The sequence below is a fragment of the Equus przewalskii genome, chromosome 23 (genome assembly GCF_037783145.1).
Source record: "Equus przewalskii isolate Varuska chromosome 23, EquPr2, whole genome shotgun sequence".
Taxonomy (NCBI): Eukaryota; Metazoa; Chordata; class Mammalia; order Perissodactyla; family Equidae; genus Equus; species Equus przewalskii.
The window spans coordinates 10,262,803-10,280,553 of record NC_091853.1 but is presented as its reverse complement, the minus strand read 5'-3'; the positions used below and the strand labels follow the sequence as shown (position 1 = coordinate 10,280,553).

General features: G+C 36.3%; 1 protein-coding gene across 11 annotated transcripts in view; it reads left to right on the top strand.

Moving 5' to 3' along the window:
• COP1 (COP1 E3 ubiquitin ligase) overlaps positions 1-16,733 on the top strand; it is a 239,403-nt gene extending 222,670 nt beyond the window's left edge. For all 11 annotated transcript variants that reach the window (XM_070591348.1, XM_070591346.1, XM_070591347.1 and 8 more), the window contains 2 exons: positions 14,168-14,212; positions 16,394-16,733. In XM_070591348.1, coding sequence (XP_070447449.1) covers positions 14,168-14,212; positions 16,394-16,411 — 63 coding nt within the window. In that variant the 3' untranslated portion in view covers positions 16,412-16,733. The remainder of the gene's footprint in view (positions 1-14,167; positions 14,213-16,393) is intronic.
• The last annotated feature ends 1,018 nt before the right edge of the window (positions 16,734-17,751 follow it).

Genomic DNA, 17,751 nt, shown 5'->3' with positions numbered 1-17,751 from the left:
TGTCTTAGAGTTTTCATTGTATAGGTCTTTCATCTCCTTACTTAAATTTATTCCAAGATATTTATTCTTTTTGTTGCAATTGTAAATGGAATTGTATTCTTGAGTTCTCTTTCTGTTAGTTCATTATTAGAGTATAGAGATGCAACTGATTTTTGTAAGTTGATTTTGTTCCCTGCAGCTTGGCTGTAGTTGTTGATTATTTCTAATAGTTTTCCAAAGAGTTCTTTCAGATTTTCTCTATATAAAATTATGTCTTCTGCAAATTCTGAGAGTTTCACTTCTTCATTGCCTTTTTGATACCTTTTATTTCTTTTTCTTGCCTAATCGCTCTGGCCGAAACCTCCAGTACTATGTTGAAATAAGAGTGGTGAGAGTGGGCACCCTTGACTTGTTCCTGCTCTTGGAGGGATGGCTTTCAGTTTTTCCCCATTGAGTATGATTTTGGCTGTAGGTTTGTCATATATGGCCTTTATTATGTTGAGGTACTTCTGTACCCATTTTATTGAGAGTTTTTATCATAAATGGATGTTGGACCTTGTCAAATGCTTTCTCTGCATCTATTGATATTATCATGTGGTTTTTATTCCTCATTTTGTTAATGTGATGTATCACGTTGGTTGCTTTGTGGATGTTGAACCATCCCTGCATGCCTAGTATAAATCCTACTTGATCATGGTATATGATCTTTTTAATGTATTGCTGTATTTGGGTTGCCAGTATTTGGTTGAGGATTTTTGCATCTGTGTTCATCAGTGATATTGACCTGTAATTTTCCTGCTTTGTCTTGTCCTTGTCTGGCTTTGGGATCAGGGTGACGTTGGCCTCATAGAATGTGTTAGGAAGTGTTCCATCTTTGTCAATTTTTTGGAAGAGTTTGAGAAGGATAGGTATTAAATCTTCTTTGAGTGTTTTGTAGAATTCTTCAGAGAAGCTATCTGGTCCTGGACTTTTATTTGTGGGAGTTTTTGGTTACTGTTTCAATCTCTTTCCTTGTGTTTGGTCTATTCAGATTCTCTATTTCTTCTTGTTTCAATTTTGGAAGGTAGTATGAGTCTAAGAATTCATCCATTTATTCTAGATTGTCCAATTTGTTGGCATATAGTTTTTCTTACTGTTCTCTTATAATACTTTGTATTTCTGTGGTATCCATTGTAATTTTTCATCTTTCATTTTTAACTTTATTTATTTGTACCTTTTCTCTTTTTCTTAGTGAGTCTGGCTAAGGGATTGTCAATTTTGTTTATCTTCTCAAAGAACCATCTCTTAGTTTCATTGACCCTTTTTACTGTACTTTTGGTTTCAATTTCATGTATTTCTGGTCTAGTTTTTATTTTCCTCCTTCTGCTGACTTTGGGCTTTGTTTGTTTTTCTAATTCTGTTAGGTGTGGTTTAAGATTGCTTATTTGAGATTTTTCTTGTTTGTTAAGGTGGGCAAGTATTGCTATGAATTTCCCTCTTAGGATTGCTTTTGCTGCATCCCATAGGAGTTTGTATGGTATATTTTCATTTCTATTTGTCTCCAGATATTATTTATTTCTCCTTTACTTTCTTCAATGATTCATTGGTTGTTCAGTGGCTTGTTATTTAGTCTCCACATACTTACGACTTTCCCAGCTTCTTTTTTGTAGTTGATTTCTAATTTCATAGCATTATGGTCAGAAAAGATGCTTGATATGATTTCACTCTTGTTAAATTTATTGAGGCTTGCCTTTTTTCCCCAACATATGGTCTGTCTTTGAGAATGTTCTGTATGTACTTGAGAAGAATGTGTATTCTTCTGACTTTTGATGGAATATTCTATGTATATCTATTAAGTCCATCTGGTCCAGTTTTTCATTTAATTCCACTGTTTCCTTGTTGACTTTCTGTCTGGATGATCTATCCATTGATGTAAGTGGGATGTTCAGATCCCCTACTATTATTGTGTTGCTGCTAATTTCTCCTTTTAGGTCTGTTAATAGTTGCTTTATGTACTTTGGTGCACCTGAGTTAGGTGCATATATATTTATAAGTGTTATATCCTCTTGGTGGAGTGTCCCTTTTATCATTATATACTGCCTTTCTTAGTCTCTCATTGCCTGTTTTATCTTGAAGTCTAGTTGGTCTAGTGTAAGTATGGCAACACCTGCTTTCTTTTGTTTGTCGTTGGCTTGGAGTACCATCTTTGATCCCTTCACTCTGAGCCTGTGTTTGTCTTTAGAGCTGAGATGTGTTTCCTGGAGGCAGTATGTTGTTGGGTCTTATATTTTAATCCATCTTGCCACTTTGTGTCTTTTGATTGGAGAATTCAGTCCATTTACATTTCAGGTAATTATTGATATATGAGGGCTTAATAGTGCCATTTTATCACTTGTTTTCCAGTTTTTCTGTATTTCCCTTGTTTCTTCTCCCAGGTATTTCTGATTGCCAATGCAGTTTGGTGGTTCTCTGTGATGGTATTCTCAGTTTTCTGTTTATTTATCATTTGTTGTCTGTGTTCTGATTTTTTTGGTTAGTAGTTACCATGAGATTTGTATAAAAGATATCATAAATGAGATAGTCCATTTTCTGATAGCCTCTCATTTCCTTAATCTAAGTAGGTTCTATCCCTCCCCTCTTCCCTGTCTAAGTTATACTTGTCACAACTTATTCCTTTTTGTGTTGTTAGTTGGTGGTTAAAATAAAGTAATTATAGTTATTTTTGATGTTTTCCTTCCCTTTCTCTTTAGTGTTGTAAGTAAATGTTTGCTAATTTGTTCTGATAGAGAGCTGCAATTTTCTGATTTTGTCTGTCTGTTTATCTCCTTGCTCAAGGCTTTGTAAACCCTTTCTCCTTTTTTTCAATATGAGGAAGGACCTTCTCGAGTCTTTCTTTTAGGGGGGGTCTTGTGGTGATGAACTCCCTCAGCTTTTGTTTATTTGGGAAAATTTTTATTTCTCCATCATATCTGATGAATATTTTTGCTAGACAGAGTGTTATTGGCTGAAAGTTTTTCTCTTTCAGAAATTTGAGTGTATTATTCCACTCTCTCCTAGCCTGTAAGGTTTCTTCTGAGAAATCCACTGAAAGGCTAACAGGGGTTCCTTTGTAAGTTATTTTCTTCTACCTTGCTGCCCTTAATATATTTTATTCATCATTGACTTTTCCAGTTTTACTAATATATGCCTTGGAGACGATCTTTTTACATTTATGTAATTAGGATTTCTCTTAGTTTCATTTACCTATAGTTCCAGCTTCTTCCCCAAATTTGGGAAGTTCTCAGCTATTATTTCTTTGAACAAGTCCTCATCTCCTTTCTCCCTGTCTTCTCCTTCTGCAATACCTATAATTCTTATGTTACATTTCCTAATTGAGTCGGATATTTCTCGGAGAATTTCTTCATTTCTTTTTAGTCTCATTTCCCTCTCCTCCTCCATCTGAAGCATTTGTATATTTTTGTCCTCCAGATTGCTTATTCTGTCCTCCATAATGTCAGCTCTGTTATTCAGGGAGTCCAGGTCTTTTTTTAATCTCATCCATTGTGTTTTCATCTCCAACATCTCTGATTCCTTTTTCTTTATAGTTTCAATCTCTTTTGTGAAGAATTCCCTTTATTCATTAATTTTGCTCCTGATTTTATTGAAGTGTCTGAGTTTTCTTGTAACTTGAGTTTTTTTTTTTATGATAGCTATTTTGAATTCTCTGCTGTTTAGATTTTAAGTTTTTGTGCCTTCAGGATTGATTTCTGGGTACTTCAGGATTTTCCTTCTGGTCTGGAGTGTTAATATACCTCTTTGTGCTATTTGCTATGGTGGACTTGTGCCATTGAGTAGTGGTAGTATCTGGTCTCAGATTGCGTCTGCTGCCATTCAGGGAGGGTGGCAGGAGCTATGTCTTCTGAGCCTGCTGCAATCCCTGGCAGCTGTGTCTGTCTTTCGAACCTGTGCTGATAGTGCCATCTGTGTTTGCCCACTGGCTGTTGTTGCCTCAGGCAGGAGGGGAGGGGTGCTTTCTTTTGTGTGTCTGTTCCTGGGCGTTCCTGCTCTGCATCTGCTGTCTGCTCTCCTGGGCTGCTCTGCTTGGTGAAGACATTCATGCAGAGGCTGCCCTTCCTCACCCTGCTCAGAGTCTTGTGCCGCCTGCCACTCTCAGTCCCATGCCCTAGATTGCTGCCATTTGGGGAGCAAGAGGAGATCCCCTTAGTTCCTTCCAGTGGGTCCAGTCCCTCCACCTTCAGATGTATGGCTTTGTGGGTCTCTCAGACGTTTATTTCATTGTGTGAATGTCCTCTGTTGGTTTATAAATGTTCTTTTCATTGTATTTTGGGTAGGGAGTCGCTGGGAAGAGCTCACTGTGCCATGATGCTTATAATTTTTTTTAAGAGAGAAAGAAAGGTGTGACAACAATCCCTAAGGAATGGTGCATTATTGTTCCCATTTTTTAATCCAGCAGTCTTGCTACACTCTCTTTTTAATTTTGATTATCCATTTCTACACTCTTTGATTTTTTATATATACAATAATATGATCAACAAACAATGAAAGCTTAATCTCTACCTTTCCAATTTTTATTTCTTTATATCTTTTATTTGTTTTGCCTTATTCCAATGGCCAGGACCTCTAGTATAAAGTTGAATAGACGTGATGGTATCTGTCATCCTTCTCTTGTTACATAGGGAAAACTTTCAAATATGTCACCCTTATGTGCAATGTCTGCTCTAGGATTTTTGTAGATACACTTATAAGATAGTTTCTTTCCATTTTCCGCTTGCTAAGAGTTCTTACCTTATTATTGCTTTCTTTTCTATTTATTGAGGATAATGTAATATTTCTCTTTTAAATATTGATGTGATAACATTTTTATATCTAGTATTAATCCAATCTTACATGATTGGAATAAGTGCAATTTGGTCAAGATATAATATCCTTATATATTGTTAAAATTTTGTTGTTACTATGTTTTGGGTAGGATTTTTAAATATATTTTCCTGAATAACATTGGCTTGTAGTCTTCCTTTTTTGCCTTGCCCTTGCCACATTTTGATTTCATAGTTATGTTAGCTTCATAAAACAAGTTAAGGCATGATCCTTTCTTTTATATGGAAAAATTTGTCTAAGATTAGAATTACTCCTTTCTTGAATATTTGGTTGAACTTGTAGGTAAAGTCGTGTAAGCCTGAGGTAGAAAAAATTTTTGACAGTTGATTCTTTTTTTCAATGCCTGTAGGATGATTCATGTTTCTTATGTCTTCTTGATCGATTTTGGTAAGTTTTTTATAGGAATTTTTCCACTTGGTTTAAATATTCAAATTCATTAACGTAAAATCTTTTTTTGTTTCCATTTTTTCTGTAAAATTATTCAATATTCTTATTCTGAGAGAAGTAGAAGTCAGTTTAATACAAACTTAACATTTGGAAAAAGAAACTAAGGAAAGGGGTATATTCTGAGTTTATTTAATAGGTTTATATTACTTCTGGTTAAGAAAAATGTTGTTTATCATCATGGGTACCAAGGCTTACACATAAAACCATCCTTATTTTATGGGAGCCTCTGGTCCATGAACTTGATATATCTGTCAATTTATTTAGATTTTATTTAATATCTCTCAGCATTGTTTTAGAATTTTCAGTGTGCAGGTCTTACTTATATTTTAGGTTTGTCTCTAATTGGTTCATGTTTTTGCTGCTATTATAAATGATTGTTTAAAAAATTCCGTTTGCTAATTATTCGTTCCTGACTTATAGAAATATATTGTCTTTGATATAGTGACTTTGTATCTGACAACCCTGCTAGCTCCATTTATTCTAGTAGCTTTTTTTAAGATTTGTTAAGATTTTCAACTTAAGCAATCATGTCATTTACAAATAAATACAATTTTACTTTTCATTTCTGATCTGTATGCTTTTTCTTTCTTTTCCTTGACTGTTGCACTGGGTACGACCTCTAATAACAGCCTTAAATAGAAGTGGTGAAAGCAAGCATCCTCCCCTTGCTCCTAGTCTGAGAAGAAAGAGTTCAACATTTCACTGTTAAGTATAACATTAGCTGGAAGTTTTTCATAGGTGTTCCTTATCACCTCGAGGAAATTTCTCTCTCTTCTTAGTTTGCTGAGAGTTTTTATTATGAATAGGTATTGAATTCTATCCGTTGCATTTTCTGTGTTGATTGTGATTACATGATTTTTCTCTTCTTTTCTGCTAAGGCGGTGAATTGCATTCATTATTTTTTCTTTAATCTGGATAAATTCCATTTGGGCATGATGCATTATTCTTTTTCAATATCACTGAAATCTGTTACTGGTATTTTGTTGAGTTTTGACATCTGTTTATGAAGGCAATTAGTCTGTAATTTTTTAAATAATGTCTTTCTCTAGCTTTGTTTGACTTATAAACTGCATTTGGAAGTGTTCCTTCTCTATTTTCTGACTTACTTTCTTCTGTCATCTTTAGGAATTTGCATCTTTCATACAATTTATTCATTATCTGTCAATTTTATTAGCATAAAGTTGTTTATATTAGTTCTCTATCTTTTTAATATCCGTTGATGTCTAGTGATATCCCCTCATTCATTCTGATATTGTTAATGTATACTTTCTCTCTGTTTTTGTGGAGATATATCAATTTTGTTTCAAGAATTAGTTTGGTTTTCGTGTTTTTATTTTTTTTATTTCTACTCTTTATTACTACCATGTTTATACTTATGCCGTGTGTACTTTGCTTTATTCCTAGCATCTTAAGCTGAAAGTTATTGCATCATTGATGTTAAACCTTTTTGCTTCACTAATATAAGCATTTAGAGATATAATTTTCTATCTAAACACTGTTATAGCTGCATTATACAAATTTTAATATGTTTTCACTATCTTTTAGTTCAGTATAGTTTCTCATTTCCCTGTGAGTTCTTATTTGAGCCCTGGGTTATTTAAGAGTGTGTTTTTTAGTTTCCAAATATTTGGGGATTTTTCCAGGTGTCTTGTTGTTGTTTTCTACTTTGCTTCTGTTTGGTCAGAAAACATACTTGTATAATTTCAGTCTTTAAATCTATTGAAGTTTGTTTAATGGTCTGGCACATGCTTCTCTTGCTGAATAGTTCAGATGTCCTTGAAAATAATGCATATTTTTGCCCCTTAAGTAATATGTTATGTAAATATTAATTTGCTTAATTTGTTTTTGATAGTATTATTCAAGTCTTTTATATCTTTATTGATTTTCTGTCTACTTAACTTTGGGACTTATCTGTTCCATTCAGTTCTGTCAGTATTTGCTTCGTGTATTTTGATGCTCTGATTTAGATAAATATGCATTTAGGATTTTTTTAAAAAATAAGTTGACCCTTATTTAATTATAAAATGTCTCTCTTTATCCCTGGTCATATTCCCTGTCCTGAAGTCTACTTTTTCTATATTAGTAGAGCCATCCCAGCTTTCTTAAGATTAATGTTTGCATGATATATTTTTCTTCTCCTTTTACGTCTTTTTTTTTCAGTGGGTATTTCGTGTGGATATCATAGAGTTGGTCTCGCTCTTTTAGGAAGTCTTATATCTCTGCCTTTCAATTATAGTATTTAGACCACTTACATTTACTTTTCAATATTGTTGGGTATTTGTGTGTCATCTTGCTATCTGTCCTGTCTGTTCTATGTCCCCATGTTCCTCATTCTATTTCTTTTTTTTTTTTGAGTATTTTTAGAATTCACTTTAATCTCCTTTACTAGCTTACTAGCTATACTATTTCTTTTACTTTTCTAGTAGTTTCTCTAAAGTTTATAATATTCATGTTTAACTTATCACAATCTGCCTTCAGATTACACCACTTTGTGTGTTATGGAAGAACCTTACAATAACAGACTTCTCTCTTCTCCTTTTATGCTGTGTACTTCTGCTATCATACATGTTACTTCTGTGTTAGAATAATCATAATACATTGTTATTATTTCTACTTTAAATAGAAAATTATTAAGAAAATAAAAACCAAGGAAGTAAATATCTTTTATATTTATACACATATTGATCATTTCCAGCACTCTTCATCCTTTTGTTTAGATCTGAGTTTTCATGTGGTATAAGAACTTCCTTTAACAATTTCTTACAGCACAGATCTGCTGCTATCTCAGCTTTAGTTTACCTGAAAATATCTTTATTTTTGAATAATATTTCTAGATTGACAATTTTCTTTTTTCTTCGTCTTAAAGATATCGTCTTACTGGCTTGCATTGCTTCTGATGACAAATTGGTAGTCTTGTTCCTCTCTATATAATGTGTGTCTTTGTCCTCTGGCAGTTTCAAGATTTTCTCTTTCTTACTCTTTTTTGTGCAGTTTATAATGTGCCTTGATGTGGTCTTTCATTTTTTTTTTTTCCTGCTTGGATATTAAGCTTCTTAGATTTGTGGGTTTATAGTTTTCATGTTTGGAAAACCTTTAGCCTTATATCATCATATAATTTTTCTGTGTCTTCTCCTCCATTTGGGATTCCAGTTACAAAGTTTTAGATTGCATGTTGTCCTGTTGGTCACTAAAATGCGAATCTTTTTCTTTTTCCTTCCCAGCTTTGTTCGCCTCTGCTTCAATTTGGATTCTTTTTGCCAGTGTTGGCAAATTTGTTGGTGCTTTATTTATTGGTGTCTCTTCTGTTGTTATGCCCATCCAGTAAATTTTTCATTTCAGATAGTATATATTTTTCATGTGGAAAAATTCCATTTGGTTTTTATAATGACGTCTTCCATTTCTTTTCTCATTAAGTTTATTGTTTCCTTTACGTACTTGAACATAATTATACTTGCTTTAAAAGTCCTCATTTGCTACTTCCATTGTCTCTTGTCATTTCTGGGTCTGTTTCTATTCATTGATTTTGTTTGTTTGTTTTCCTGGTTATAGGTCATGCTTTTTGCCTCTTGACTGCTGTATATTGTGAATGCTTCATTGTTGAATGTCTGGATTTTGTTGAATTTTTTAAAGAGTATTGAAGTTTGTTTTGGCGAAAAGTTAAGTTTTTGGAGATAAGCTTGATTCTTTTGACTCTTGTTTTTAAGCTTTATCAGGGTGACTCTGAAGTAGCAGTAAGCTTTTTCTTAAAGGACCACATTGCAAATATTTGAGGCTTTGTAGGCCATGATATCTCTGTTGCAGCTCCTCAGCTCTGCTACCGTAGTATAAGAGCAGCCTTAGACAATATGTAAACAAGTGACTGTGGCTGTGTTCCAGTAAGACTGAAATACGAAATACAAGCAGTGGGCTGGATTTGGTCCAGAGACTACAGTTTGCCCATCCATGGTCTACAGAAGCATTTACTTAAGGCTAGTTTAGCCCTACTAGTAAAGCATGGCCCTTCTGGGGACTCTGCTAAATGCCCTGAGTATTCATTGAGGTCTCTTGACTCTGGCTGGTCAAATTCAGACAACTCCTAACCCTGTGTGAACTCTGGCGTTGGTTAATGTTATAGATTCTCAATAGTTGTAGTTTCTCTGTTCATTGTCATTTTCCTGGCCTTCTGTAGTTTCACCGTATGCATGTGCAGTTTATTATTCTGACATGCAGTCAAGAGGACCTCTGTGCAGATTCCTGGAGCTCTACTTCACGTAGCTTTCTCCTCTATGGTGCTTTGCCCTACAGATTCCAGCTGCCCTACAGATACCCTGAACTTCCATCTCTGTCTCCGCAACTTAGTGAGTCCGCTGTGGTCTGCTTAGATTCCTGTGCTCTATTTGGATTCCCCTTCTTACTGTGGGGTCCAGAAATTCCCTTCAAGCAGAAAGCCAGGGTGATTATAGGACTCACCTCATTTGTTTCTCTTCTCCTAGGGATCACAGTTCTGCACTGCCCGTTGTCCAATGTTATCTTATATATTTTGTTCAGTTTTCTAGTCGTTTATAGTAAGAGAGCAAGCCATTCCATTTATTCTGTCATGGCAAGAACTGAAAGTTTGTTTTTTTACATATTTATATCTATAGTAAAACTAACTCACATTTGAAATCAATTATACCTATATCTAGGAATAAATACCCCAATTGCAAACTAAGTGAATAATTGTTATTTCTCAACTTGCTCAGGATTTTAATGTATTAGCTATATAGGCACTTTTATAAGCAAGCTAGCAAAGAGAAAACTGTTCCAGTGGGTGCTCGTTTTGTTTCAATATAAGTTAGTATTATTACTAGCTTTATAAGCAAGTTGGTGTATGTTTGTGTATGTATCTTCTATTTCTTTAAAAGACTTGCTGCTAGTTTTTCCATTGTCGTTACTTAATCTCTTTATATTAAGAAGATAATAACAGGTACATTATTACCTAAACCTTGAGAGAGTTTTGCAGCAAAACTGCCGGTCTCCAAGAAAGAGGGAGAAAATAATGAGAATTAGTGGCTGGGGTTTTTATTTTATTTATTCATTTGTTTATTTATCTTAAGGAAGATTAGCCCTGAGCTAACATCTGCCTCCAGTCCTCCTCTTTTTTGCTGAGGAAAACTGGCCCTGAGCTAGCATCCATGCCCATCTTCCTCTACTTTATATGTGGGATGCCTGCCACAGCATGGCTTGCCAAGCGCCACCATGTCCGCACCGGGGATCCGAACCAGTGAACCCCAGGCCACCAAAGTGGAATGTGCGAACTGAACTGCTGCGCCACTGGGCCGGTCCCTGGCATTTTTATTTTGTTTGGCAAGTACAAACAACCCATTGACAGGCCAGTCCAGTGGTATAGTGGTTAAGTGTGCACATTCCACTTGGTGGCCTGGGATTCACGGGTTTGGATGCCATGATGAGTAGACATACACACTATGCATCAAGCCATGCTGTGGCAGTGTCCCACATACAAAATAGTGGAGGATTAGCACAGATCTTACCGGAGGACCATTCTTCCTCAAAGAGGAAGCTTAACTACAGATGTTAGCTCAGGGCCAATCTTCCTCACCAAAAAACAAACAAACCAACAAAAACACCCCATTGAACCAGAACTTATTTACATTAGAGCTCTGGCAGACTGCAGTTACAGCTAAGAATTACCAGTTATTCAAAATGTAAACAAGAATCACTCAAAACCTGCAGTAATAATCTTATACTGTAACTTCTCTACCTCCATGCTGAAGTAAAATACCTGGTTTTATTTTTCTGCAAAAATTATTTTATCTTAAGCCAATATCTGGCTATCTGAAAGACAGTTTAATCCTAAATCTCTTTTTTATAAATAAGTTCATGGTCTTTGGAGGGAGGGGCATACTGAGATGTGAAGCTATTATTTTTATTTCGTTGTTTGTCAATTTGAATAGTTTTTGAGTGTTTCTAAGAATTCTTAGGAGAGTCTGTCCACCTGTATGTTAGTCCCAAAAGACAATTCCAACTGGGCAGTCACTTCCTCTGTTGGCTTATTAATAATGAGATATTTGTTTGTCTCCACAGGTAAAGGTCTTTAGAGTTAACCTTCCAGTAACATCTAATATGGCATCACCTATTAATGCCACAGTAGTCCTGAGGTCACAAAATGACATTGTTTGTTCACATTAGATAGTTATCAGATGTCTTCCTTCTTGGATTTAGTGTAGTAACTGCACAGGCTTCAAACCCCTCTTATGTAGTGATTTAACTAGATTAGGTTCTCTTATTTATATTGAGCCTAATCTTTGTTATTGTATGGTAGTATACCACACTTTTCCAAGCTTTCCTTCTGCCAAGAATTAGAATTTTGAATTATGTAATATGTGATCTCTCTAACAGGCAGAAGTGGATTCCCCCCACCCTAGTCTGAGTCCTCATCTCCACCAGGTTTCTCTGCCTTCCTCCTTTGTATTCAAAGGTAACTAGAACCAAAATGGCAGAAAGAGAGAGGTTTGGGCTATAAATTTTTCATCATCCTGACGTTGTATTCTCATAGCAGAAGGAGCAGTTTCTGGTGACTGCAGCATCTAATGATAGTGGCAGTAGCTTTCTTAGAGTCTGTAGTCTTTCCTCAAGCAGGAACTAGATTGATCCGTGCTATTTGTAGCTGCATTTCTGGATAGTGTTCACAGAAGAATCGTTTCTGGGTTCTCTGGTGGCAGTTGTGATATCACAGAGGTTGTTTAAAGTTCTTGCTAGAAAGAAATCCGTATTACACCACACAGTGCCTCATTCTGTTGTTTTCTGAGGCAGCATAGGAATTCTGCCTCTTGACCAGCCGAGTGACTTATTACCCTAAGGATACCCAAAACTCACTCCAACCACTTTCTGAACTCAGGTCACTCAAAGAGTAGATAAATCTCAAATTTATCTTTCTGCCCCGTCATCCCACCCAACCCTCCACCCCCCGTGGAATCATTAATTCTATGCACATTCAGTCCTAGAAGTAGCCCATAATTTCCTCAAAGTGAATTTTGAAACTAATTCTAATAGAGAATACTATATTACCCATGGTACTATTTTCAAGAATACGTGTGCCGATTTAAAGGAAAACCTCAGCTAGGAAAATAGTGTAGGGGAGGAAAAAATTTCCTAACCCTCTTGAGTTCCCTGGCTAGATCTGAAAATTAAACTGACAGAGACAAATTAACAGGAGAAAAGCATGCAAATTTATTTAATGTAAGTTTTACGTGACATGGGAGCCTTTAAGGAAATGACGACCCAAAGAAACAGACCTGTGTATTTTACGCTAGGTTTGATGAAGAGTGGACAGTCATGTAGAAATGTGACAGGGCAGGCAGTATGAGGTAATTGTTGTAAGCCAGGGGAGACCTAGCAAGGCCTGTTTGGATTCTTCTTGGATCCCTTTGTCTCTGGCAATAAGGATGCTCCTTTACTCTGCGTATAGGGAGGGCACCTCTCACAGGAGGGTTTTATAACCTGACTCAGGGGAAAATGGTGAGAGGGGTGGGAGGTCAGAGAGCCCTTCCTGCTTCTGCCATTTTCTCAAATTCCTTCTGCTTAAAATAGTATGCTAAGGTGCCATATTTTAGGATCGTGTGACCTGAACGCCGTCATCAGCATTTCCCATGCCCACCCTCAGAAAAACGTGTCTTTATTCCTTCTTGATACAACTATGTCCATTGATGCTGTCACTACTGACTACATCCAAGGAATATTCTGATCCGAAAAGTGGGGGGGGATGGTAGAAAAAGTTATTTATTTCCTCTTAGACCACTAGCAACAAGATGAACGTTTTTCAAAAGTACCCTTAACGGGAATCAAAGGGAAAGTTAAAAAATAGAAATTTATAAGTTTGCAGAGCACAGATTTCTTATATCAAAGAAACTGCAGTTTACCTCAGATTGACTGAAGTCGCTTTCCAAGCATACTCATTAAGAGTTTTCTTCATCACTTTGCCATGAAGCCTGTAGGATATTCGGGCAGGTCCTGTCCTTCGTTGAGGTTTGACCACTTCATCTGTTTCTCATAGCTATTATTTGGACTTAGTCTTTCCATCAGCCATGTGGCCCTGTGGCAGTTTTGAGTCCGTTTACCTCCTTTTAGCTGCCTACTCTGAAAAGCAAAAAGACTTCTGTCTACTTCCATGTATCAGAGCTCTATTGGACTCTGTTTCCTGCAGAAGGCATGTCCTAACTCTGCCTACTTAATGAGATTCTCTCTGGGAAACTCAGTCATGTCTGTTCCTTTTCCCACCCTTCCTACTTTCCAGAGAAATCGTTTTTTTCCTAAGGCTTAGCATATAAAAAATACATTACCGTGTGCATTCTATTTCAAGTAATCATCGAGGTTACTAATACTGAGTGATAGAATAATTAAAAAGAAAGATAGCCTTCCTTCTCCCAGATGAATATTTACATTTTTTTGTTTTCTTAATACCAAATAGCTATCCATAGAGATTTATGCCAAAGATGTTGGCAGCATTTACATCAATTACTGGTGTTTTATGGGAGAAAGTGAATGAAGGGGGAGGTTTGTGTGGAAAGGATTGTGCACTTTATTTTTCTCAAGTTATTCTTATTTATATTTTATTTCAGTCTTTGTTTCTCTTGACTTTCCTTCTCTTGGGAATCTGTTTATTTTTCTTTACATTTAAAAGTTTTCTACTCTGCTTCCAACTTTATTTTTTTGTTAAAATTTAATCATCAAAATATAGAATTTTGTGTTTAAAATTCACAGTTAAAAACATGCTGAAGTTGGTTCTCCACTTTAGATACTGTTGGTGTCTTAAAGTGAAGAAAGAAGAACAAAGCGGAAATCATTCTCTTATACTGCCCTCCAGGAAATCCTTCTCTGTACTTTAAAAGTTCTTGTTCTTTTCTAGGAGTCCAATGTGCTGATTGCTGCTAACAGTCAGGGTACAATTAAGGTAAGCTATTTTATCCATCTCTATTTTAAACTCAGATCCATTTTTAGACTATAACCATAACATGGAAATATAGAGTTATACTGGGCCTTAGTGGTCATTCCAGATCATGGGTCTCTGTCTGCTTGGAAATGGCTTTGATTGAAGGGAAAAGAATAGGTAGCTTGCAGCTCTGGAGAAGATGACAGTACTTGTTAGAGGTTATGTGAATGCTGAATGGATTGATAGGTGGTCAGAATGAAAATCAGAGGAAGACTCTTAAGCATTCACTGTGGGCCAAGCACCGTTTAGCTTCTCTTATGCCAGTGCAGCTGCCCCACAGGGCGTTCAGTGCACAAGGTCCAAGACGTAGCTGGAGATGCTTAGACGTTCACCAGATTTAAAAATCTCTCACTCTTCTTTTACTCTCCTCTTCCACATGTTTCTCTTCCTTCTCTTCCCTGACAAGTAAGTTTTTCCTCAGTTGCCAAGGGTAGAAAAGATATTTCGGTGATCAATTGAAAATTGATTTATCTTGTGATCATGCCATTTGTGTAATCTGCAAACTTACATGTCTCTTGGTACACAGTCTCAGTCACAAATTCATACATTGTTTTCCATATACGTTTTTTTCTAGTTAGGAGCTCCCAAGAGAGTAGAAATTTTGTTTAATTTGTACCATTGGATATTTATCACTTGGGCACGATACATTGGATAAATAAATCCAGAGCTAAGCAGTGAACTTTTTAAACAAAACACCATTTTGGAGGAGGTTTAGTACATGGGTTTGATAAGGACTTATTCTGTGACTACCAGTTCTTTCCACACATTCTCTGCTGATATAGGAATATCAGGACTTTTTTTTTTTTTTTTTTTTTTTAATATTTATCTATTTCCCCTGCCACTTAGCATTGATTTTGCCGTGGCTTCCCTTCCACTCATCCTGAGTAGAGAATGACCCAGCACCCAAGGGAGCAAATCCAAGCCTAACATATTGTCCATCAGAGATGAAATAAGCAAGCTCAAAGCAGAAGAACTGCACTGTTAGCCAGTCAAAGTAGTATACGTGGTGCACTGCTTTGTGTGCAGCTAGTTTCTCTATTTGGAAAGCCTGATTAGAGAGACATGGGCAACTTAAATGAGAGCCAGGCTTTTGAACTGTGATCAGCATTATGTTCTAGAAGACTCAGGCAAGATGGTAGAAGATCTTAGAATCTCTGTTTTAAGTGGCTCTCTACTGTCTCTAAAGTCTCTCTCTCTCTTACTCTCATGGCAAGGCATATATTGAAAAAGCTGCACCTTATTCTTCAACAAGTTTGGCCTTTGTGGCTATTGGGATTGCTAACATATCTGCAGAAGCTCAAAGCTACAGATGCACTTATAGAATCTCAGTGACAAATCTTACGATTTTGCTCAACAGCATTGACCTCTTATTTTGGTAGCCTGTTTGCCAAATATAAAGACAAAAAGCATTATGGAAACACAAGTGTAAGTCATGCCTTAGCAGAGGAGGAGGGGAGAAGTTCCTCCTTTAATTCCTTGCCACCTAGAATTGCAGTCTCCATGCAACATAGTCCTTTTTGACAGTGTCTCATAATTGTCTGCGTGTTCTATGTACATTCTTAGCCATTTCTTCTAATCTTTTTATAACTGATGATTGCTGCTTCTTATTTATAGTTTTAGCAATATCACAACTTTCTTGTGGGACAAGATACTACTTTAATAACTAACAAAATATCTTGACACCGGATGATTGACTAGAAAATGAATGAATCAATAGGAAAAGGCAAGATTTCAGATCCTGTAAACCTTGATCACTATAAACTGTTTATCAATGGAAGAAATAAATAGATTAAAATCCTAAACAGCAGTACTTAAAATTTTCTTAAGAACATGGAAAGATAACATATATCTCAAAAATGTTATTCCATGCTATGCATCAGCCAGTTCATTTATCCATTTGTTTTGTATAGTTTACTTTGAAGGCTCCCTAGTTAACTTGTAAATAACTAATCTGAAAGAGTTCGTGCGGCTGTTGAATTGGAAGTAAGAAAGGATTAATGTCTTATCCCTTCAAATTCTTTGGCATTTTAGCAGTTGAGAAAAGTTATTTGGTTCTCCGTTTATAGTATACTAAAGATTCATTAAACTCTTTCTATATTTTAAAACTATTTTATTGAACTGATCCTTTTTTTCTCCCATTAGGTGCTGGAGTTGGTATAAAGTGTTTACTCAAGTTAAATTGTACTTGATCCTGCTGAAATACATCTGCAGTTGACAATGAGAGAAGACAGAGACTGTCGTGTGATGTTTCTCCCCAAAGTCCTCATGGGTTTTGGATTTGTTTTGAGTATTTTTTCTTTTCCTTTTTTTTCCCCTCTGTGACCTTTGGGACATTGGGAATACCCAGTGAACTCTCCACCATCAATGTAACTCCACAGACTTTGCTGCTGTTGGTGGTGTGGTTATCTAATTTTTGTGATAGGGAAACAAATTCTTTTGAATAAAATAATAAAAAATAATAAAAGTTTATTGAGCCACGGTTGAGCTGGAAAAGTTTTGTCAAATGTGGCAAGAGAGAATTTTTTCAAGAAGTAGCACACATGAGCTATAGAATTAATGTATCAGTGAATAATCTGTAAGGTTTATACTTCTCAACCTCTTTGGAATTATGCATATCAACATAAACAAAATATAAAGTGTATGGACTTCTTCCAGTGAATTTAATGTTTACAGTAGGTGAGAAGATTGATAACTTTACCTTATGAATTCCTTACTTCATTCTCTGACCAGATTTATATCATCAGCCAGTGCCATACTCCTCAGTCCCTCTGGATCTGGCCAAGGATCTAAAATTTTGACCTTGAGACCAGTTCAGACAGAAAGGGAATGTCAGTCTGTGACGGCTATCTCTTTCTTTGCCTTTGAAATGTAATTTATATGTACCATAAGCCCTAAATACAGACAAACCAACTTATTTTATAAAATCATAGCTATCAGATGGTCATAGTTATTGGTATCATCCTGGGCTGAACAGTGAGTTAGAGCAGGGGTCAACAAGCTTTTTCTGTAAAGGGCCAGAGAGTAAATTTTTTTCTGCTTTTTCTCCCCAACCCACCCCCCCAGCACATAGTTGTATATTTTAGTTGTGGGTCCTTCTAGTTGTGGCATGCGGGACGCCGCCTCAACATGGCCTGATGAGCAATGTCATGTCGGCACCCAGGATGTGAACTGGTGAAACCCTTGGCCACCAAAGCGGAGTGCACGGACTTAACCACTCGACCACGGGGCCAGCCCTAAGAGAGTAAATATTTTAGTCTTTGCAGGTCATGTGGTCTCTGCCACAAGCACTCAACTCTGCCACTGTAGCAGGAAAGCAGCCACAGGCAGTATGCAAACATGGGCATAGCTGTGAAACAGGCAGAAGGGTGGCTTTGGCCCACAGGTCATAGTTTGCAAGCCCCTGACTTAGAGAAAAAGAAGTTGAAGCCCTATTAGCCAAATTTCTAAGCCATATGATCTCTTAGACTGCCTAATTAATTTTCTAAGTTGTTTTCAATCTG